Consider the following 24,462-nt stretch of genomic DNA (forward strand, 5'->3'; position numbering starts at 1 on the left):
TGAGGTTGGCCCAGGATCGGACATTGTTTCGTTCTGCTGTGCATGGGGTCGCTATGAGTCGGTTCCGACTTGATGGCACCTGACAACAACAACAACATATCAAAGTTGGTTAACCATCAGAAGAAAGAATTTTAAGATAAGACAAAGATAAAATAATGGGGGGAGGACACTTATGACAAATAAAAGTTCTTCCCCCAGGAAATCTTATCACTGTAATTATGAATGAGTTTAAGAATAGTTTTGATAAAATTCATAACTAATGGATCTGTAACATTTCATTAGGAAAAGTTGAACATGGGTCTTGCCTGCATTTGAAAACAGGTACTATCAAGGTGCCCTGTGAAAGGTCTCAGGAAGGAACGTACTGTATGTAGTACGGTAGTGACTTCAGTGTCAGGCAGTAAACTGAAAGTAATAATATGTTCCTTAATGTCTCTTTAGGTTGCATATACAAGCGTTTTTAATGTGTTTCATTAGACTAAATCATAAATGTGTATTATATCGCACAAGGTTGGTAAGAGCATATCCCTCAGTGTCATCAGGCAGAGGTTAGGAAGCAGTTTTTATTGCAGGAAACACAGAGAGGGGTCAGCACCACACAAGGGTCATCAATGTCAAAGTCATGCAAGAAGGCAAAGCCAGAACATGGGCATACAAAGGATTTTATTTCCCAATGGAGGAGTCCCGCCCCACTGCGGCTCTCCAGACCACTGGAGATTCAGGCTGTCTGAATTATTGTTTGTGTTGTTGTTATGTGCCGTGGAGTCGATTCCGACTCATAGCGACCCTGTACAGGGTTTCCGAGGCTGTAAATCTTTACGGGAGCAGAAAGCCTCACCTTTCTTCCACGGAACAGCTGGTAGTTTTGAACTGCTGACCCTGAGGGCCTCAGCCCGATTCGTAACCATTTTGTTGTTGTTGTTAAGTACCATCGAGTCAATTCCAACCCATAGCGACCCTGTATAGGGTTTTCAAGGAGCAGCTGATAAACTTGAACCACCGATCTTGCAGTTCAAACGGCTTTGCAGTCTGGCGCATTAACCCACAGCGCCATACCAGGACTCCTGAATTAGACGTCGGTTATTTCCACTTGTCTGGGAAAGACAGCTCATAGACACCTGGGGCTGTTGAAACTCAGGGAAGTTGTGACACACACCACCCACCAGGTAAATTGTCCCGACAAGCCAGAAGGAGCCCCTGAAACACTTTTGAATAACTGCTCATTATGCATCGTATTTCAATGACCAGATTCTCTTCCAATAATACGGTGATCTTGCTGTTGTTAAGTGTCGTCGAATTGATTCCAACCCATAGTGACCCTGTATAGGGTTTCTGAGGAGCAGCTGGTAAATTTAAACCGTTGGCCTTGTGGTTCAAACCGACTTTGCAGTCCAGCACGTTAACGCACAGCACCACACAGCAGAATCCTGAACTAAATGGACTTCTAGTTTGACGCAACTGAGCATTTCTTTATTCCCTTACCTTCTGAAATTACAAGATGATCACAAATCTACAAGTAGTTGTTGCTTTGTATATTGGTAACATTTTTTAAAAAGGAAAAATTAATTTTAGTCAATCTGTCAGTAGGTTTTCTTCATGTAATTTTGCAATTCCTATTATTTGAGGTTTGTGTTTTTTTTTTAAGTTTTTATTATGAATTGAATGATAGTTTACATGGGAGAACATAGGTTTTACACTCATTGTTTCATTGCAATGATTACAGTTTTCTCTTCCATGTATCATCCATCAACAGTATTTTTGCTTCTATTCCCTCTGTCGTTGTTGTTTTGGGGGATGTACATAAAAACACTCAGGAATATATAATCATTTAAACAACACCTTTGTTTACAACACATTCTGCGAGCCTGCCTCCTGGCCCCCAGCACACAGACTTTCTCTTCCCATGAGTTTGGAGTCCTTAGCTGCTCTCTCTCTCCATGTCATCATCTCTGCCATCACTGCTTCTCTGGATAGGGTACCACATTCGGCTCATGCTATTCTCCCTTAATGGTCCTAGGATTCTCTGTTTCTGTACTGTAAGAATAACTCCTCCTCCTTTTTGTTATAAAACTTCTACCTATCAGTTGTAGCAGTCACAATTAGCCATGAAAACAGTTACTCACTATTGGACCATAAGAATCGTATCCCCATCACTTGTCACCAGACCCATCTAGACAAGATGAAGACTATTTAGTGGGGATGCTACCTTCCGCTGCACATTCTAAAACTAAACACCCTCTTGAAAACGTGTTAAGCCAGTCACTTCATGCCTTTATAACCCCCTCCCCTTATTTAACGAGATGATCACATAGAATTAAGCGTACCAAAGTTTTAAAAAAGAAAAGATATATGAGTTTAAATTACCTAACATTTATTAGAATTGTATATGAAAAGTGTTTGAATGAATATAGGTATGCTGTAATTTAAATTCCTGCCATAACAAATATTTAGCAGAAATCTTCATATTTTATTATTTTGTCTTTCTGAAAAGTATTACTAGAACATGTTTTTATAGCATTTCTCTAATTATCAAATAGAATTTGATCAGTATTCACTTAGGAACTTTAGTCAAAATTAATTCCACAGTTATATGGACACTTCGTAAACTAACCAGGAGTAGTGGAATGTCTTGCCAGAATTATAATACTCAAGTGCCTTATATTTATCCCCAATATGAAATTGGTCTAAATTTTTGTTATTCTGTACTTTTTACTAAATATGTTTATATTTATTCTACCTTTAGAGGCAAAGAAGGGTATGTTTGTTGTTAGGTGTCATCAAGTCAGTGCTGAGTCAAGGATCAACAGGACAAAACACTGCTCAGTTCTGTGACATTCTCATAACCACTGCTGCGTTTGGACCCATTGTTACAGCTGCCCTGTCAGTCCATCTCACTAAGGGTCTTCCTCTTTTATGCAGACCTTCTACTTTACCAAACATGATGTCCTTCTCCAGGTCTGGTCATCCTGATTACGTCTCCAAAGAACGTGAGACAAAGTCTTGTTATCCTCACTTCCAAGGTGCATTCTAACTGTACTTCTTCCAGACAGATTCGTTCATCTTCTGGAAGTCCATGTATATTCAATATACTTCATCAACACCAAAATTCAAATGCATCAATTCCTCTTTGTTCTTCCTTATTCACTATGCAATGTTCACATGCATACTGTCATGACCCAAGCCATGAAAATATGCATGTGGCAGGTGCCCCTGTCCTCAAAGTGACATCCTTGGTTTTTAACACTCTGAAGAGGTCTTTTGGAGTCCTGGTGTAGCACTTTGTGTTAATGTGCCAGACTGCAAAGCCATTTGAACTGTAAGGTCGGTAGTTCAAGCTCACCAGAAGCTCCTCAGAAACCCTATACAGGGTCGCTATGCGTTGGAACTGACTTGACGGCACTTAACAACAAAGAGGTCTTTTGCAGCAGACTTGAACATTACAATATGTCTTTGATTTCTTAACTGCTATTTCAATGGGTGTTAATTGTGGATCCAAGTAAAATGAAATCCTTGAAAAATTCAATTGTTTCTCCATTTATCATGATGCTGCCTGATGATCCAGTTGTGAGAATTTTTGTTATCTTTACATTCAAATGTAATCCATTCTGAAGCCTGTATTCTTTAGTCTTCATCAGTAAGTGCTTCAAGTCCTCTTTGCATTCATCCAGGAAGGTTGTATCATCTGCATATCCTAGGTGATTACCAAGCCTTCCTCCGTCCTGATATCACGTTCTTCTTCATTTATCTAGCTTCTCAGATTATTTGCTAAGCATACAGATTAAATAAATGCCTATGTTTTCTGATTTTAAACCATGAAGTATCATTTTTTTTTCTGTTTGAACGATGATCTTTTGGGTTATATAAAGGTTCTGCATGAACACAATTAAGTTCTGGAATTTTCATTTTTTGCAATATTACCCATAAATTGTTGTAATCCTCACAGTCGAGTGTTTTGCATATTTGATAAAGCATAGGTAAATATTTTTCTGGTATCCTTTCCTTTCAGCCAAGATCCATATCCAGCAATAATATCCCTTGCTCCATGGTCTCTTCTGAATCCAGCTTGAATTTCTGTCAGTTCTCTTTCAATGTGAAAGATATATATATATATATATTTAAAAATCCATTTCTATCTAGTGGATTTCAACTCATGTTGTTGTTGTTATGTGCCATGGAGTCAGTTCCGACTCATAGTGACCCTGTACAGGGTTTCCGAGGCTGTAAATCTTTACGGCAACAGAAAGCCTCATCTTTCTCCTGAGGAACAGCTGGTAGTTTTGAACTGATGACCTTACATAGTGACCCTATATATGGTTTCCAAGACTGTAAATCTTTACCAGAACAGATAACCTCAATTTCCTCTTGCAGAGGAGCTTGTGAGCTTGAACCACCACCCTTGTGATTAGCAGCCCAACACCTAACTCATAGCTCCACCAGGGCTTCTTGTGAAAGGTATAGATTTTCACAAGAAACATGGGAGTTTGGAAACGCTCATCATTCCTAAACAACTGACTCTGGAAATAGCAACCCATCAGGGTGATTTGGTTAGTCGTCACTTGTTTGCTTTTTTGTTTGTTTGGTTTTTTCAAAGCTTGTATGTTTTCTGATATTCAAGACAATTTTATATATGGTTAGATTTAGAGGAATAATCAAAGTGGAACAGCTCATATTTAATCTGAGGTTACCAGTTACTCTGGGGAAGTTGTTGATGAGAGGTCCAAATTTTGCAGTTTATCCAAAAGGGTAGATAGTTCACTAAACAGAATCTTCATCAAACATTGCCATGATGTGGATTACAGAAGAAAAGCTATATTCTTTACATAACATTCAGAAGTTGCTTAAAGATTAATTAGCCCATCTGCCACAACTTATGTATTCACGAATCTTTTGCATTGATTGCTGAAATATTATTGCTTTTCCCCTATCTACTTAACAGTGCGCTGTTAATAGTATGGAAAATAATAACATTCTAGAGATAAGACACTTATTTTTTTATACCTTTAATAATACTTTTATTATGATATCAAAAGGACATCTCTACTTTTTAAGGAAATTTGTCTATATGGAACTGAATTGAAAAGTGTGGAGAATCTCCACACTTCTCATAAAATAGTTTCACATGATCACTTTTTCTTTAGGCTCTAACATATGTTTACTTTTCAGATCATCTGAAGATGTATACTCTAACTTCTCTGAGTTTCACCTGATTAACATCACTCACCCCTCCACTTGCTTCCCCAAGTATAGTCTGTGGAGGGCAACACCATGTCTCTTTTTACCTGAGGGCTTCTGTCATTGGCACCCTAATTCTACTTTTTGCTGTTGCCAGTTCTGTTAACCTCTTTGCATAATGGTACAGCTTTCGCATTTATCGCCGACCAGGTGGCTAAATCAACATTTCAAGAGTCCAGCCATCCGGCTGTGGAACTGCTGGCCTTTTATTGATCATCAATAACAGTAGTCTCAGTTATACTCTAGTTGCTCACTAGCAATAGAACCAAAACCAGTTTGGCCATAGTTACCAAAACGTCAGCTGGAGGATGATGTGACGGTCTGCTTCTGTAAAGGTTCAGAGCCTTGGAAACCGTATGGGGCAGCCCTACTCTGTCTATAGAGTTGCTATGAGTCAAATCAACTCAACAACAATGGGTATAGTAATATTGTTATTGTTGTTAAGCGCTGTTAGATCAGTTCCAACTCATAGACACTTGTATGGGGTTTCTAGGTAGCAACTGGTGGGTTTGAACTACCTACCTTGTGATTTGCAGACCAGTACTTATCATATGGAGTTCTGGTATGGTGCTGTGGGTTAATGCGCCAGACTGCAAAGCCGTTTGAACTGCAAGGTTGGCTGTTCAAGCTCACCAGCTGCTCCTTAGTAACCCTACACAGTGTTGCTGTGGGTTGGAGTCGACTCAACGGCACTTACCAACAAATAACAACAATTTATCAGACAGCACCATGCCATGGAGTTATTTCATATTTTTCTCATTATTATTATGGCACTCTAACCTCACACCCATTCTACTCAATAACTGCTTTAGTGTGTGTGTGTGGGGGGGGGGTCTCTTTTCCTGTACCATGCTTGCATCAAAATGCCATCCTTCTTGAAACATTTCTGTAATGCAGCTTAAATTGAAACCCCGTAATACATAGGTATTTACTTTTCATTTCTTTCCATTCGTTTTCCTGTCAATCCTCTTCATCTATTTTACCTCCTAATTATCATTTTTTCTACCCTTCTGTAGCAAAAGACCTTCCCTCCACTCACTGAACACCAAAAACAGTTTGGAGCTTCACCATTAACTACCTAGTTTAAGTGGAACACCTTTAGCAGAGAAATTTCCCATCTCCAGTCTCATTTAACAAAATAAATTTAAATTGCATGTTGTTCCTACAAAAGCAAATTCAATACAGAGAGTGGGAAACAAAGATAGAGATCTATCGTAACGGAAAATAGAGTGATAAGAATACAGCACCATGAAATAACAAGTACAATGTGAGTCCTGGTATGGCACTGTGGGTTAATGCACTGTACTGCAAGGGCAGTTTGAGCCACAATGTCAGAGGTTCAAGCTCACCAGCTGCTTCACAGAAACCATATACAGGGTCACTATGAATCAGAACCAACTCAAAGGCACTTATCAACAACAATGTTGGTCTAGGGAGTCCCGGTGTGGTGCTATAAGATAAGTGTTGGTGTACTAACCATAAGGTCGATGGTTCAAACCTGCCAGCAGCTCCTCAGACACCCTAAACAGGGTTGCTATGAGTTGGTGCTGACTTGATGGCATTTAACAACAAAAACATGTTTGTCTAAACACTAACCACTTGAAACAAAATTTTACCAGTAATTTATTACAGAATTTTGCCACAACTCTCTCTACCCCACAGGTTCAGTAGTCTATTGCAATGGCCACACAGAACTCAGACACCTGGCTAACAGTTTTGGTGATATTAGGAAAGTTAACAAGATCAGAAAATGCTCAGGGCACAGTTGTTCTAGTCAGTTTCTGATAACAACCCACAGGACACACTACTTCAGCATAAGCCTCAGACTGAACGGCTCTCAGCTCTAACTCCTTAGGTCGGCCAACCTAGCTCCTCCACTCACTCCTCCACAGTGCTGTTTCTCCTCTGCTACTTTTCTGGTGTCATAGACTCTTGTCCCTCTTTCAAGAAGGTCCAATACTCAGGGATCCCAAGGCCCAAAGGATGTGTTCCTCTCCTGGCTCTTTGTCTTTGATAATAGTGAAATTCCCCCTCGCTGCTTCTGAGATGGTTCATTATATTTTCATGCTTTTACAATTACACGTTTTTACAATTACAGTTAACTCTGCTAGCACCCACAGCTGCATTGTGTTATCCTAGTGGTTTCTTCTCTCACCTTCTCTTACCCAGACCCAGTACAGAAATGTTGTTTGGTGGCAGTTACAGACTACGTCTAGAAGCCACAGATAATTCACCACACCACAGTAGGCTTAAAACTTCAGATTTTTCCCCCCTATGTTATTTTTCTCCCGAGTTCTTAACCAATGATAACTGAACAAAGCAACTGCCAGAAAATCCCAATTAAGCTATTCTTTTTTCTGTTGTGAAAAGCATAATTTATAAAATGGTGACCTTTTGGTAGACTAACAGTATGTTGATGAACTTCTAGTGGAATTAGGGGGAAAAAAGAGTGTTTTATATCAGCAGTGCTTACATTTTCTAAGGGATCATGTGGGGCAGCAGAACCTTTAAAGGTCATAGACTTCTTTACTTTGAGAGATTTTAAACAGCTTATGAAAATAGAGGTCAGTTGCATGATAAGTAGAAGAAAAAAGCATTCCCAAATGGAGAAGTAAGAGATTTGAGATTACATTGACTTTCTTTTTCTTAGATTAGATTTGATTGTATTCAGAGCAAAGAATGGAATTTGCATATAAATGCCACAAATGTAAATGAATGAATGCACAAGTCTATGAATCAACAGTTAGTGATCTTGCTGTATAAACGCTAATATTCTCTGCATATCCTAAGCATCCCAATAAGAGCTAATGGTTTCACAGCCTAAAATACTCTTCAGTAAATTTTATGTTTCGCCTGAAATGTATGCTCTCTTGGCATTTGTGAAAATAATCATACTTAGCTTATAGGAAAGTAGTATAAATGCCAATCATCAATAGAAAACTCACTTTTTATTTAAAACAAATAAGCATAATAAACACCAAGACTAAATTAACTTGTAGGAAATATTTCCAGCTACATAGTGTAGTGGTTACGAATCAGGCTGTGAACCACAAGGTCAGCAGTTCGAAACTACCAGCTGTTCCACAGGAGAAAGATGAGGCTTTCTGCTCCCTTAAAGATTCACAGCCTTGGAAACCCTGTACAGGGTTGCTATGAGTCGGAACTGACTCCACGGTACATAACAACAACAACCTATGGGAAGGGATTAAATAATAGCATTTGTCTGCCACCGAGTTGAATCTGCCGCTTAGGGATCATCTAGGACAGAGTTGGACTGTTCCATAGGGTTTCTGAGGCTGTATGAAATTTTTATGGAAAGGGAGTGTCTCATCTTTCTCCCTTGGAGTGGCTGCTGGGTTCGAACTTCTGACTTTTCCATTAGTAACCCACTGTGCTACCAGAGCTCCTTTACAGTTTATATATTAGCAGAATTTAATGTGTTATTGAAAAAGAAAACCCTGGCTACAAATAATTTTTTCCTTTACCATAAAATGTATCGATTGCTTGTATGGGCACTGTCTTCTTCATTCTACCACTGTTACACATTGACATGCTTTCCCGGTAAGTATTAAATTGTTGATAATAGATTGTATCTGAGCATTATTTTCAGAGAGGGCAGAATACTGAAGCAGGGCACTATGAGAATGGATCATCACAGAACTAAAAAGAGTCACCAAAAAGGGGAAAGGCTGGAGACATAAAGAAAGTCTTACCTACCACATACATTCTCAAAGGCCCATTTGTCTAATTCTTGACCGTGACTAGAAATTATAAATACACAGCCCAATCTGAAACATAGGGATGGCTGTCATTCATCATGATCAGCTAGATTTTAAGTGGGGATTTCCTAATCTGGGACTCCTCTTATCACTTGCCAGTTACATTTTATCAGGAGACAAAGGTGACCTTACTTCCAAACACCTGTGATCTGTTATCCAGTAGTAGCTCAAGGAATGAATGGCAATTATGTCTGGAAGTATTGCGTATAACCATTCTCCCATAGGTTCAAGTCATCAAAATTCCAATGTTGTGTCAATGAACATTCAAAGGCAATTTTCAAGTTTAGTCCATGAACAAAAGAATCAAAAAGTGAATACACAAATTAGTGAATGTGAGCACACAAATTCAGATGTCCAAATGAGGTTTTCTTACTGGTTATCTGAGAACTGTATTGGGACATATTTTTCTGGAGAGGAAACTTAATTGCTCATTTTTTGAAGGTACATTAACTCTTTCAGAGTCCATTGGATAAATTGGCTCCACTAGGTCATTAAGCCTATCTCTACAGGATGTAATGCTTTCTACCTGGCATTGTGTCATTTACCCCCAAAAGGTTCCACACTTGCTCTGCACGCACACAGATTCTTTGTCTACTCAGGGAGAGACATTGCTTATTTGAATGTCAGCAATGGCTGTTTGGCTGCAACTCAATGATTTCCTTTGCTTCCTTTTGAGGCACCCAGGGATCTCTATGGATTTGCTGGTGCATAACAGTCATCAGAGCCTTACCAAGCGGCAGGTGGCTTAGTTAGTTGTCTAAAAATGGTATAATTTCAGGGATGTTGAGCACAGTATTCTGCCCCCAAACATCTCATCCTATTTTCAAAATCCAACATTATATCATGCATTTAAGATGGGAGTCACAAAGCTATTTCGGGATTTTAGAATCTCTTATTAAATCATACCATCTACTTAGAGGAAAGGTGAAAATCTGTGTGATTAGGACCCATTTTAGGTGAATAAATCAACAAGTATCTCAGAGAAGTTGGCACGTCTCCATGAGACAGTGTTTAGGAAGTGTTTCAGTATTTTGGGTACCACAGAAGCTGCCCTCAATTGGCAGGTGCCAAAGCCCCATGAAAATAGTAATGTCTCTGCCCCTGGTGTGAAGCAATGGCAAAGGGCTGCTTTGGAGATTCATAAATTTGTATAAATTAGAACAAGTAAAGATTCAAAGGGCATAGTGTATATATACTCAGTGCTTCCTAATCTCTCATGTGCATATGTCAGGCAGAACCTTATTAAAATGCCAGTTCTTTTACAGTAGGTGTAAGATATGAGGAAGAGGACCAAGGAGTCCACATTACTACACTTTGAGTAGCAAGAATTTAGCATTCAATGTGTATGAGCACTATCATGGTCTTAGAAAATAAGATGATGAGTATTAAAAAAAAATTTTGACACTGTCCTAAACTTGTATATTCCAACAAGTAGGGCTTTGATTAAATATTGAAAATCCTATCAAAAGATTGATAAATCATTAAAAAAAAAAAAAAGTGAACCAATGGACCATGTTGTCAACTTGAAACCTAAAAACTATATGCATAATGTCTAAATAAAGAAAATGATCAAGTCATACTTGCACCTAACTTTATATAACTAAAACACATACAACCAAAAACACACTGACCCCATTGATACCTTAGTTATCACAAATGAACCAAGAACAAATATTTTATGCACACTTACAAAACAAAACAAAAAAATATATATTCATTTAAATGTCCAAAGGGCACATTCTGCAAGCCTGTCTCCTGCCCGTAGGCACACAGCCTTACTCAGTCCATGGACCTAGACTCCATAGCTGCTCTGTCTTTCCATGCCACTACCTCTGATGCCACCTCTACTGTTACAACTTTTCCAGGCAGGGACCCCAGACACCATGCTTTTCCTTCTTGATGGGCCTGAGTTCTTCTATTCCTGAAATGAAAGATTAACTACTCCCCCCTGTTAGTTACACATCTTCTACAATTACAGTTTTGGCAATCACAATATTTTGAACAAGTACTCACAATTGAAATTGTGGAATCCTATCAGCATCATCCTTAACCACCTTTCACCAGACCCTTGACAAAGAGGAAAACTAGTCAGTGGGGATTCTCCCTTGACCCTTCATTCTAAAACTAAACACACCCATGAAAGCTTGTAAGCCTTTATAGTGCCCTATTTTTGATAGCCAATTTCTAAATTGTCCATCCCTATCAACCCGACTGAAGAGACAAGCATGTTCTTTGATCTGAAGAGTCTTCCACTCTGGTTGCAGTTTTGAGCAACCGCATCCATAAGCAAAAGTTCTGTCCAACCAATTGTAGTAATTTACACTTGCTCACAATAGCAAACATCGTTATCATCATCTGTTCAGGTTCTGGACAGCTCAGCCCTAGCCTCCAAGCTATTAGCTGCAAGTTTGGGAATTCACATCCACCTCTCTGCACTTCAGACCACCTGGCCCCTTCACTCTCAGCCCTAGCCTTAAGTGATTAGATCAGTGTCCGTGGGCTCAGGAGATCACACAACTCCCTAAAATTCAGACCAGTAAGTCTTCCCTCTCCTCTCTCTCTAAGTCAAGGATGTCAATAGAATATTTCTAAACTCAGTCCCTGCCTTCACTGTTGCATTTCCCCCACTTTCACTCAAGCATAGACCCAGGTGGCCACCAGCAAGCATAATAGACAACTCAAAGTTTCCCTTTAATGTTCAGTTCTGTTGTTGTTGATCAGTCCTGGGGGGCTTTTCTCTGATGGACCTGCTTCCCTTGCCTTGATGCCTCTAAACCTTAAAAAGCCAAACTGTCTGCTTTTTTCTCTGCTTTCTTTCAATCATGACTCTCCTATTCTCCCAGCAGGTCTGGATTGGTCTGTATGTTTTTTCAAATGTAAATGTCCCAAATCTGAAGGTTCTTGGTGGTGCTCAGGATTCCACCTAAGGCCCCATACTCTACAAAGACTTAAAGCAATAAGCCAATTTTTGCCAGAAACTTCTAACTCCTCTTTTAGCGAATCAAGTATAGACTAAAGGCAGGCTTATAAGCTCTCTAGAATCATAATTTCCAATGTATTCATTTCTATCACAAATGTATGTCTAATATACAATAATAGGCAGGAGAAACCAATGTCCAAAGGCAGTCAAACACATAAACCTTTTAAAATCACTCAAGTTCAATCTTCTCTTCTACCTTGGACTAACCCCTTTCATATGCACTGGGCCTCTGGCAGGATGAGTTCCATAAGGCTCTTACTCCAGTTCATCTGTCTTTGTTAACCATTCTGACGTTGACTCCAGGCTACTCCAGAAGCTAAGGCTCTTCTCCCCTGTATGTACATATTCTTTCCATTGTCCCTTTTTTTTTTATCTCTTACATAACTTCAAACTTCCATGAGTCTGGAGCCATTGCAATGAATCCTGCTCACAATGCCAACTGCAAAAGCCAAGTGGGTAATATATCTGACTTTCTCTGACTGTACAAGGGGAAAGAACACCAAGCTCAACATCAGTCCAAGGCCAATTCCTATGAAGTAGAGGGCAGACATGCCTTCAGCCTACATCAGTGCCTTAGCCAGACTTGAGAATCAATTTAGAAAACTCATCCTTATGTTTATGGTTCTCTAAACCCCCATTTTCTCAGTACCACTTGTCTTAGGCCAGGTTTTCTAGAGAAGCAAAATCAGTGAAATGTTTATCTGTACACACACACACACACACACACACACATATATAGTAAAACATATATACACAAGAGAAGTTTATTCTCAAGGAAATGGCTTACAATTGTAGAGTTCCAGGGCCCCAGTAGAAGAGAGTGAGCTTTTCCTGTGTGTCCATTATATTGGAAGAAGGCCACACCCTCAAGGAAGAATCTCTTTAATTGATTTATCATAGCCACTCATCATGCATGTACTAAGTTTCATCACCATAGGAATAAGCACATTTCAACTGCTAAACCTCTGGAAATCTTGGCCTAGTCAAGCTGACACAAAACCCTAACTTACACAGGCTGGGAATCTTCGTGGGAGCAGAAAGATTCATCTCTTTCTCACAGAGCAGCTCAAATCCCTAACCTTGAGTCCAGTGCTTATTCTACTGAACCATATATTGTTTTTGTTGTTAGGTACTACCAAGTTTGTACCAACTCATAGTGACTTTATACACAATAGAATGAAACATTGCTCGGCCCTGCTCCAACCTCACATTCATTTCTACATTTGAGCCCATTACTGCTGTCTCTGTACCAGACCTTCTCAGTGGCAGTCTTTCTCTTTTTCACTGATCCTCCACTTTACCAAGCATGATATCCATCTCTAGGGATTGATAATATGTCCGAAGTAAGAAAGACAAAATCTGGTTATCCTGGCTTCTAGGAACATTCCAGCTGCACTTACTTCTTCCAACACAGATTGATTTGTTATTTTGGCAGCCCATGGCACTTTCAATATTCTCCTCCAACACCATAACTCAAATGCATCAATTCACCTACGGTCTTCTTTATTCACTGTCCAACTTTCATATGCATATGAGGTTATTGAAAATATCTTGGCTTGAGTCAGGCACACTTTAGTCCTCAAATGACATCTTTGCTTAGAGATTTTTTGCAATAATACTAGTGAGGCATGCACACCATAGAATGATTAAATATTCAAGATCAAAAAGTAGCATTTGCCCAAGGACAAAGTTCAAAAGGACTGGGGAAGAAAAAGAAAAGGGAACAAGAAACACAGGAAGGAAATGTGACAAGTGATTCACTTATGGCTATGCAATGAAGAGTATGATTTGTTGAATGTAAAACTGAGGATCTGCTCTGTAAACCTTCACTCAATTCACAATTGTTGTTGTTGTTAAGTGCCGTCACAATAAAAAGTTAAAAAACAAACAAACAATAGAATAGAAACTGTTGGTGAAAAGCATCGTGACTATGTCCTTTGTTTCCCTTCAGGTCGGGTAATGAACTCACTGTCATAGCTCAATTTTCAACTAAACAATGTGGTTGTTTTTGTTAAATGCCTGTGAGAATACTGAATGGTTTAAAATTAAGGTGTGTGGCAGGGCTGTATTCTTTCACCATACTCTGTATGCTGAGCAAATAATCCGAGAAACTGTATATTAAGAAAAACGTGGCAGCAGGATTGGAGGAAGACTCATTAACAATCTGCAATATGCAGATGATATAACCTTGCTTGCTGAAAGTGAAGAAGACTTAAAGTGAAGAAGCCTTTGGTTTGGATTACATCTCAATGTAAAGAAAACAAAAATCCTCACCACTGGACCAATAAACAACATTCTTATCAATGGAGAAAAGATTGAAGTTGTCAAGGACTTCATTGTTCTTGTAACAACAATCAACACTCATGGAAGCAGCAGTCAAGAAATCAAACAATGTATTGCATTAGGCAAATATGCTGCACAAGACCTTTGTAAAGCGTTGAAGAGCAAAGACATCAGTTTGAGTACTAAGGTGCACCTGACCTTAGCCATGGTATTCTCAATAACCTCATATGCATGCTAAAGCTGGACAGTGAATAAGGAAGACCTTAGAAGAATTGATGATTTTGAGTTATGGTGTAAGAGGAGAATATTGAAAGTGCCATGGGCTGCCAGAAGAACAAACAGATCTGTGTTGGAAGGAAGTGCAGCCAGAGTACTCCTTGGAGGCCAGGATGGCCAAACTTCATCTCTCATACTGCACACTTATTGTCAGGAGGGACCAGTCACTGGAGAAGGATATCATGTTTGGTAAGGTGCAGAGTCAGAGAACAAGAGGAAGACCCCAAGCGAGATGGATTGGCAATATGGCAGCATCAGTAGGCATCAGCATCAATTGTGAGTTTGGACCAGGAGCAGGCAATGTTTCATTCTGTTATGAATAGGGTCACTATGAGTCAGTACTGACATGATGGCACCTAACAACAACAACAACAACAACAACAACATTTCTGTTATGTCTCACAGAGACCCTATATACAACATTATGAAACACAGCTCAGTCGTGTGTCAGCCTCACAACTGTTATGCTTGTGTACTGCCACGGTGTCAATCATCTCCTTGGGGATACTCCATTTTTATGTTGACTCTTCACTTACTAAGCATCATATGCTTCTACAGGGAGTGGAACTTCCTGACAGCATGTCTAAAGAACAAGAGGTGAAGTCTCACCATCTGTGCTTCGAAGTAGCGAGCATTCAGGCTGTACTTCTTCCAGCACCGATTTGTTTGTTCTTCTGACAGCCCATGGTACTTTCAATATTCTTTACCAACACCATGATTCAAATGCATCACTTCTTCTATGGTTTTCCTTATTGTTTGTCCAACTTTCAAATACATATGTAGCGATGGAAAATACCACAGCTTGGGTTAGGCCCACCTTAGTCCTCGAAGTGCCATCAATGCTCTTGGACATTTTAAAGAGGTCTTGCGCAGCAGATTTACCTAATGCAATATGTTGTTTGATTTTATTACTTCTGCTTCTGTGAGTGTTCACTGTGGATCCAAGCAAAATGAAGTCTTTAACAACTTCAATCTTTCTTTTCTCCATTAATAATCGTGTTCTTTATTGGTCCGGTTGTGAAGATTTTTGTTTTCTTTATATTGTGGTATAATCCATATTGAAGGTTGTAGTCTTTGATCATCACCATTGTCAGCATTTGTTGTTTTATTTTTTGTTTGAAAGTTGTTATCAGTGCTGGGGTAAGATGCATTCATTGTCTCTCCAATGACTAATGATCATGAATATTATTTCTTCATATTTTTGTTGGTCATCTGAATGTTTTCTTTGATGAAGTGTCTGTTCATGTCCATCGCCCATTTTTAAATTGGATCATTTGCCTTCTTTTTGAGGTGTTGAAATGTTCTATACATTTTAGAGAGTAGTCCCTCGTCTGATGTGTCATTGTCATTTTTTTCTCTTTTGGTGAAATATTTTGAAATCTATTTTGTCTTTTGCTGTTCTTGTTTTCATTTATGTTTGATAGTGTATAGATGCCTTGTACCTGAGCCCAGAGCCCCTAAGTTTGTCCCTGTTTTTTTGTTAATGATCTTTGTAGCTCTAGGCTTTGTATTTATATTTTAAAACCATGTTGTGTTTATTTTTTATATGGTATGAGATATATGGGTCTTGTTTCATTCTTCTGCTAATGAATTTTCAGTTTTGCCAACATCATCTGCTGAAAAGATTATGCTCCATTTTATGTGTTTTTGCCCTTTGTCAAAGATTCTGGGTTCTCAATTCTGTCCCATTGATCATTGTGTCTTTTCTTATAGTAGTATCAGGGTGCTTTGATTTCTCTAGCTGTACATTAGATTTGGGGGGCCTGGTGTGGCACTGTGGGTTAATGTGTCAGACTGCAAAGCCATTTGAACTTTGGTTGCTCCTTGGAAACCCTATACAGGGTCGTTATGGGTTGGCACTGACTTGATGTCACTTAACAACAACAACAACATCATATTAGATTTTGAGATCAGGAAGTGAGAGGCCACCTACTTTGTTCTTTTTTTAGTAATCTTTGCTTATCTGGCATCTCCTTACTTTCCATATAAAAGTTAGTGATTAGTTTTCACATCTCTTGAAAGAATGATGTTGGAATCTTTATGCATTCCATTAAATTTTTGTCTACTTCCAATTTTCCTAGATTCATGCTTTGACCATCCCAGGTTCCAGTTATTAATGGATGTTTGAAGCAGTTTCTTCTCATTTTGCATTTTGCCACATTAGCAAATGAAGGTCCTGAGAGCTTTGCTGGATTCAGATTATGGTCAATTCTAGTTTGAGGAGGCAACTCTTCCCTAGTTGTGTTATGAGTGCCTTCCAGACAGAGGTGCTTATCTTCTAGCACTATATTAGACACTGTTACACTGGTATTCATAAGGTTTTCAGCTAATCATTCAGAAATGGTTTGCCCCTCCTTCTTCCTAATCTGTTTTAGCCTGGATGCTCTGCTGAAATCTGCCCACCATTGGTATTTAAAATACCTGCTGGTATTTAAAACATCCATGGCAGAGCTTCTAGAATCACAGCAACATGCAAATCATAACATATGATAAGTTGGCAGACCAGTGGTAGATATGAATAATAGATAGGTCTATAAAGGGAACAATAGCACTATACCTTACAACAGTAACACACACCATAGAATATTAAACCATGTAAGATAAAAGGGGCAGCATTTACCCAAGGGCAAACTTCAGATTGGTTAGGAAAGAAGGAGAAATGGAAATATGAAATATAGGGAGGAAGTTGGATAAGCAATATTGCATTATGTGAATTGCAATCAATGACATGAAACAAAATGTGTTTAAATAGTTGAAAGGAAAACTGATTACCTTTTTAATCTTCCCCCAATTCACAATAAAAAAGTTAAAAATAAATAAAATAAAATAGCACATAGAAACTTTAAAAAAGAAAGAAAAACAGGACAGGCTTAATGTTTTTACCTACTGAAGATTTTGGTGAACACTTTCTAGCACTAATATGTATTTTAAATCTTTAATCTTTACTAATTCCTTGAGAATAATTCTTATTGTGTTCTACTAGTTAATAAACCCCAGATACTTCATAAAGATACGAGAAGTAATTGTTTCCCTAATCTCCTCACATCCTCACGTTGGTGAAGAGTTCAATAAATGTCAGTGTGTGAATAAATAATCCTTTACAGAATTTATATCGGAGCTGGTTTAAGCTTCCCTCCCCACCTTTTATTAATGTATTGTGATAGTCTCTCTTTTCTCTCCTCTGAGACATTGCTCAATGTCCTTTTAACTTGTCAGGTCAATGGGAAGGATCTTTCAATGGCCACTCATGAAGAAGCAGTGGAAGCTTTCCGAAATGCCAAGGAGCCCATTGTCGTTCAGGTGTTAAGGCGAACTCCACTCAGTAAACCCATCTATGGAATGGCCCCGGAAGTGCAGCTCATGAATGCCAGCACTCAGACAGACATCACATTTGAACACATCATGGCCCTGGCCAAGCTCAGGCCTACTACCCCTCCAGTGCCAGACGTCTGCCCATTCCTGCTCTCCGACAGGTATGCTTCTGTCATTTTTTTCTGAAGCCCTATTTGTTTTCATTAGTTGGTTAAAGTGTGTGTTGGAAAGAATCAGTCACACTAGCAAGTTGGCAATTATGGAGGCAGGCTCCCAGTTCTGTGTGAAAAATGTCTCTGCTGTGTCTACATCCAATTACTTTTTAGCTGTCATTGCTAGCTACTCTCTCTGACCCACGCAATGGCTTCACCTCAGCAATCATCCTTGCCAAGAGGTACATTGAAAAATTCTGACTCTGATTAGTTCATCTTCATATCCAGTCATCAAAGGCCTCATGCTACTCAGGAACTCTGGTCAGGGAAATAGCTTCTCTCACCAGAGCTGCCAAAACCTTATTAAGACTCACATAGCAGTGGCATGCTGGCACCACATTCTCCTCTGTGGGTCACCCCTTACTCCCTCTTGCTTTTCTCTTCTTTAAAGGAGAAGCTGGGAATTAATTTAATTAAAGTACAATTCTCTAAAGAAAGCAATTGCCGAATATATTGAGATGTAAACAGAAAGTCTCAGCTGTCACAGGGTAGTATAGCAGTATGAAATAAAGAGCTGTTAAAGATGTGTTTCTTCCCATTTTTATAAATTAAAGTAATATTCAATGTTTACCAAATAAATAAACACTCAAATAATCCTAATCCAAACTTGTACGATCTTGAAAGTGTGTGTTGCCACTCTTACGTTTTGTTCTGGGAACTGTTAAGCCAAACTTTAAAGATGATTGAGAGTTTGAGTTATAAGAATAGTAATCTCTTAAAGCTGTATTTCCATTGTCCACTCCAATATTCCCCACTTTGCAAAACGCAGGTTTGCTAACGCCATTTCCCTGCCCTTCAGAGACTTCTGTAAGCTTATTTTCATGATTTATAGGTGTACATTAGAATCAACCGAAACTTTAAAAAGCCATATTACTGGTAGAATCGCACTTCAGACCAATGAAATAAAAATCCTTAGGATTGGGTCAGGCATTAGATTTTTCTAAAATCTCTCCAGGCAATTCTAATGTGTTTTAGGAACCAGTTTCTGAGACATCAAGTTCCAGCAGAGTAGGAACTCTAGTGTCTAATTCATCCCTCTATTCATTTATCCAATGCTTACTAAATCACCACTTGGGTCAGGCACTGGAACCAACTGCTGAATATAACACTATTGTCAAAACTTTGAAAAGTCAGTGCCTGATAGAATTTATAATCTTTGGAATGGTGGAAAAAGCAATACTAAGCAAGCAAGCTATTAGTACAACCTAATATAGTTGTCACCCAATAAATACTTTCAGATGAATGGTAGTGTTGATGTTGTCGTGTGCCCTTCAGTCAGTTCTGACTCATAGTGACCCTGCATAGGGTTTCTGAGGAGCAGCTGTAGCATTTGAACCACCGACCAAGAGGTTCAAAGTCCAGAACTTATCCTATAGTGCCACACAATAATAATGGATGTTTATTAACAATATATTTTATGTAATATTCCAAGTGTTTTACACTTATTATCTCACTTGAATGTATGAGAGAGTGCATCATTCTATTATGACCCATTATGACCTATTATGACCTATTATAACAGATAAGGAAAGTGATGTTAAGTAACAAGGTCAAGGTTCATATAGCAAAGAAATGCCTGAGCCAGGCTTCTGAGTCTGAGGTCTGACCTGGGCTCACTCCCCAAAACTAAGATCCTGTACTGAAACCTCTACCTAAAATAAATCTTGCTGACCTTAGCTTAGAGACAATCTCTTCTGAAAAACTTGTAAGTGCTGCAGTAGGTACCAACCCTATGTGCTTTCATTTTCCTCTTAATTTTTGCATTATATCAAAACCTCTACTCTGTTGCTACACCAATTTGATAGGGCAAGAATTGTATTGCACACTACCATATCTCCAGCACTCAGCACAGTGCTGGGTATCTGGGTATCTGTTTACATTGTTGTTACGTGCTGCCAAGGTGATTTTGACTCAGTGTGGTACTATGAGACAGTAGATATGCCCCATAGAATTTTCTTGGCTGTAATCTTAATGGAAGTGAATCACCAGACTTTTCTCCTTTGGAGCCTCTGTGTGGGTTCAAACTGCCAACCTTTCAGTGAGTAGCCAAGCCCTGGTAGCGCAGTAGTTAAGCATTTGGCTGCTCTGAAAAGAAAAGATTAGCAACTTTAGGTGAAACAAATACTTCTGGCTGGACTAATTTTGGTCAGAAACTTGTTTGCATATTTGGTGTGTAGCTAAGAAAACCTTCATAACAAAGTAAGATGTCTGTTATTAATTTCCCTATATAACAGCACCCAATAAATGTTCATTGAATGAATGAAGTTTTCTTCATGGCAGAACTCCCTTCTAACTATCTGAGAAACCTAGGGAGCACACCCAGAAGCCCCAAAAGAGTGAACTTTGATGCTCTGCCAGCTTGAATGGGCTTTGTAATCTGTCTACATGTAAGCAAGCTGGATACTGCCTGCATTGTCTTGGCTATTCCAGTCTCCCCTGGCTGACCCTGTGTGGAGAAGACAGCCATAGATGACATGTGATGAACTTGGCAGAGCATCTATGTTGACCATTTAAAGGCTTGATTACCCTTGCTTTATGGGTAGTCAAAAGGAAACCCATATATACTACAAATACCAATTTGCAATAATATTCATACTGGCAGGGCTTGGTGGTCTCAAATCTACAATGAACTTACAACACTCAGATTTTTAAACTGTTATTTAGAATCAGAGTTATCTTTATGCCCTTAGTTGTTAATGCTCAACTATTAAGCTGAAAGATTGGTTTCAAAGTCTCCTTACAGACAGGCTTCGGAAAGGTCACAGCCTGTTCTGCACACTTGGTCACTGTGAGTCTGAAATGACTAGCTGGTAACTAACAATAGCAAAGCCTTCTTAAAGTAGAATGCCTAATATCTATCTTGTGGCACACAGTGAGTTGAAGAACCTTTATATATAATATTTAAAACATTTTCCAAAAGTTAAAGTATACATAAAATTCATATCAGATGTCCTGGATCCTCTTCCAGTTCTTGAATTAAGCAGCATTCTCTTTGACTGGAAAATTTCTAAAGGAATAATAGAATTCAATAACTTTCAACAAAACTAGTTTGAGGCTGTGTATTATGAAATTGATAGCACTTTGTTACAAAGTAGCCCCCTTTGAGTAGACTGTAGTCTGAAGTGCCACATACCCATGTAGGGAGCTACTTGCATTTGGTGGAGTAGAAACAGGCCAAAGAGAGCATCAATGAAGCACCAGGCCTTTCAAAGATCTCATTTCAGTGTCTTCACAGAATGTAGCTCTGACCACGGGCCCTTACTCTTCCCAGGAAAAGCGAATGAATGGACTTCATGTAGGGCCAGAAGGAAAAGAGCTCATTCTGTGCTGTAGTTCCCTTTAACGCTGGTGCCCAACAGGTCTTATTCCAAACCAGAGGAAACTAAAGCTAAATTCTAAAATCTGTTTTAATATTGAAAACAACCCTTCTGATCCTATCATATTGCTACCTTCCCCATAGCTGCCATTCTCTTCATCCAATGGAGCATGAATTTTATGAGGACAATGAATACCTTTCCAGGCTGCCTGCTGAAGCAGACAGAATAGAGGACTTTGAATATGAGGTAAGATCATTTTCACACCACTTCACATTTCTTCATAAAGTAATGGTTGAGAAATTTTGCCTAACAAAGAAAAAATTAATTTATTACTGCCAGAATTAGCCTGGCAATTATGTACGTAAGGTAAGATCTTTTAAATATTAATTGTTTTAGCTATCTGGCTTTAGTATTTTAAATGTACTAGAAAAATATTTTTATAATGTAAGCATTGAAAATAAGTTTTGCACATATTTGTGGCATTTTACAAATAGTATTGTAGCAACTTCATATTTCTGTAGTTCAAAAGCGTGTCTGACTAGTTTGGAAAGGGAATTGTATTTTATATTTATATTATATTTAAAACTAAAATGATGTTAACTATTTTCATTCATTATATAATACTTTGTGTGGATTAATCAATTTGTGTGATATTATTTGTGTTGTTGTTGTTGTTAAGTGCCTTCAAGTGAGTTCTGACTCACAACAATCCTGTATATGATTTCCAAGAAGCATCTGGTAAACTTGAACCAATGACCTTACGGTTCAAACCAACCTTGCAGACCAGTGCATTAACCCATTGTTGTTGTTGTTAAGTGCTGTTGAATTGATTCCAACCCATAGCAACCCTGTATAGGGTTCCCAAGGAGCAGCTGGTGAACTTGAACCGCCGACCTTGCAGTTCAAACTGCCGTGTAGTCTGGTTAATGCCGTGTAGTCTAGCATTAACCCACAGTGCTAGACCCATTACCCTGTCCAAATTCACTATTGTATTTAATTGTGCTTTGGATACGTACTCTGAAGAACGGTTTCACTGACTTCCTAGAAACAGAGATGGGCCCATGCCCTTTGGTGTTAAACTATGTTTCATCTTCTTATGGCATAATGTTAGAATATCTGTACTTTGATATGTAACAATTCAAAAAGCCCATATATTAATTATTTAAAAGCTTTCACAAAAGTTAAAGGATTTATCCTAACATTTCCTCTGCTTCTGCAGTCTATAAATCTTTGAAAGGTTTCAAACTACCCTGACATTTGAAATAAAATAGATTGAGGAGGGATAGAAGCTTTAGTAAACAGGCAGAGAACCCATGATTATCTGCCCTTTTAATGCTTTAGATGATGTCATACAAGTTCAGCAAAGTGTTCTTTTCCATTTTACAACCAGGAAATCCTGAAATCTCTACCTTTAGGAGGATCTAAAATCAAATAAGGCCAATTCAGTGAAGCTCACCTAAAGCAAATAGATGTTTATTTGAAATCTTCCCCCCACCAAAAGTCATTGCTGAGGATTACCGAAATCATTATTTCTTCTCAGCCAGAATTTGGAGGGATGTGCAATGGCATCTAGTATCTGAGTCAATATTATTTTGTTTTGGTTTTGTATAAATTATTGTTGTTAATTTTTTATCCCAACCTCTCCATTAATTTAACTGAAATTATAATTTGAGTATTAGTGTACTCAAGTATTAGTATGTACTGAAACATCTGTTAAGTTTTGTCTATTCATACAAAATGAATTACAAAATTAAAATGTGTTTTCTTTTCCATTAATGAATACTGTGTTTGGGAACTGAAGTTATCTAGATCACTTTCGCTTTTCAAGAAATTTGTGTCTTAAAGATTTACTAAATATAGTCTGTGTGCTGGGGAAAACATGGTAAGGAAACTTGTTCACGCTATGCAGGTTAACAGGAAAATCCTATAATTGGTCAGCACATCATTAAAATATTATAACACAGGGAGCGTAGGTTGCCTTTCTAGAGAGCTTACTATAGTTGAAGCCAATATCAGTCCCTAATAGAAGAGCGAGCCATCAGTATGATGACAGTGGTAAATGCTCAGACAGGTTCTTTGTAGCCTGTAATCTCAACTAATCACAGCATCATAGTCATTAATTTTCTGTCATCTGCAAGTCTGTTGCCTAAGGCACCTTTCTGAATGATTGAAATAAAGACTGTTCCTGGGAAATGTAAATAGGGAAGGAGTTACTGCAACACACTTCAATCATGAGAAAGGATGCATTTGAGAGCATCTTGCTGGTTAAATGTAGGAGTGGAGGCATGAGGAATATCCCAAGGGTACTTCCCCAAATTTAGGAGAGAATAATGTTTCTATCCATTATGCCTCAGATCTGTATCAGATCAATGTATAAAATGTAGTCAGTCCAATGCACTCACCTGAATCAATTATGGAAAGTATATTACATGGTGAGATTCAGGAATGTTAATCCTAGCTATGTATTACTACACCTAGAAGTAAGCGATCAAATGTTTCTATGACCAACTGAAAGGACCCCAGCTGCTCAGAGACTTAGTCATGACCCATTCCCTACAGGGATGGGATCAATGAGTAAGTAGACCCAACAGACCAAAGTAGATGTGACTATCTTGTAACTACTTATTTAGGGAGTTTTTAACATGCAAATTACTGCATTGAAAGACTGTAACTGCTCCCTTCAGGGCCATGATAGATAGCAAATGTTTCTTTGGAGACAGCCTAGTCAATGTGTCAATGTTCTGGTGACTCTGGATGTGTTCGGGATCTCTATGAAATTTTAATGACAACCATATCTCACCATGATGTATTACCACTTTTCCTAAGAAAATTATTTGAATGTGCTTAAAATTTCCCCACAGTGCTTCAGAAAAGTCTCAAAGGACCATCCTGCATTAAAAGACTCACAGCTTGAAATTTGTTCTTCTTTAAAAAAATGGCAGCATTTGCTTACTAATTAAAAATGATAAAGGATTTTAATTTTATTTTTGAGAATAAAATAAAAATAGAAAACTTTAAGCAGTACACCCATCAAATGAGTCAGGGTGATCAATGCTGCTAGAATATCACAA

The 24,462-nt window shown here is 38.5% G+C and overlaps 1 protein-coding gene across 2 annotated transcripts in view; it reads left to right on the forward strand.

Annotated features, from left to right (window-relative positions):
* The window catches only part of PDZRN4 (PDZ domain containing ring finger 4), a 551,428-nt gene that overhangs the window by 440,834 nt on the left and 86,132 nt on the right, over positions 1–24,462 (forward strand). For both annotated transcript variants that reach the window (XM_006865304.1, XM_006865305.1), the window contains 2 exons: positions 17,767–18,023; positions 21,535–21,637. In XM_006865304.1, coding sequence (XP_006865366.1) covers positions 17,767–18,023; positions 21,535–21,637 — 360 coding nt within the window. The remainder of the gene's footprint in view (positions 1–17,766; positions 18,024–21,534; positions 21,638–24,462) is intronic.

The sequence above is a fragment of the Chrysochloris asiatica genome, unplaced genomic scaffold, assembly GCF_000296735.1.
Source record: "Chrysochloris asiatica unplaced genomic scaffold, ChrAsi1.0 scaffold00077, whole genome shotgun sequence".
Classification (NCBI taxonomy): Eukaryota; Metazoa; Chordata; class Mammalia; order Afrosoricida; family Chrysochloridae; genus Chrysochloris; species Chrysochloris asiatica.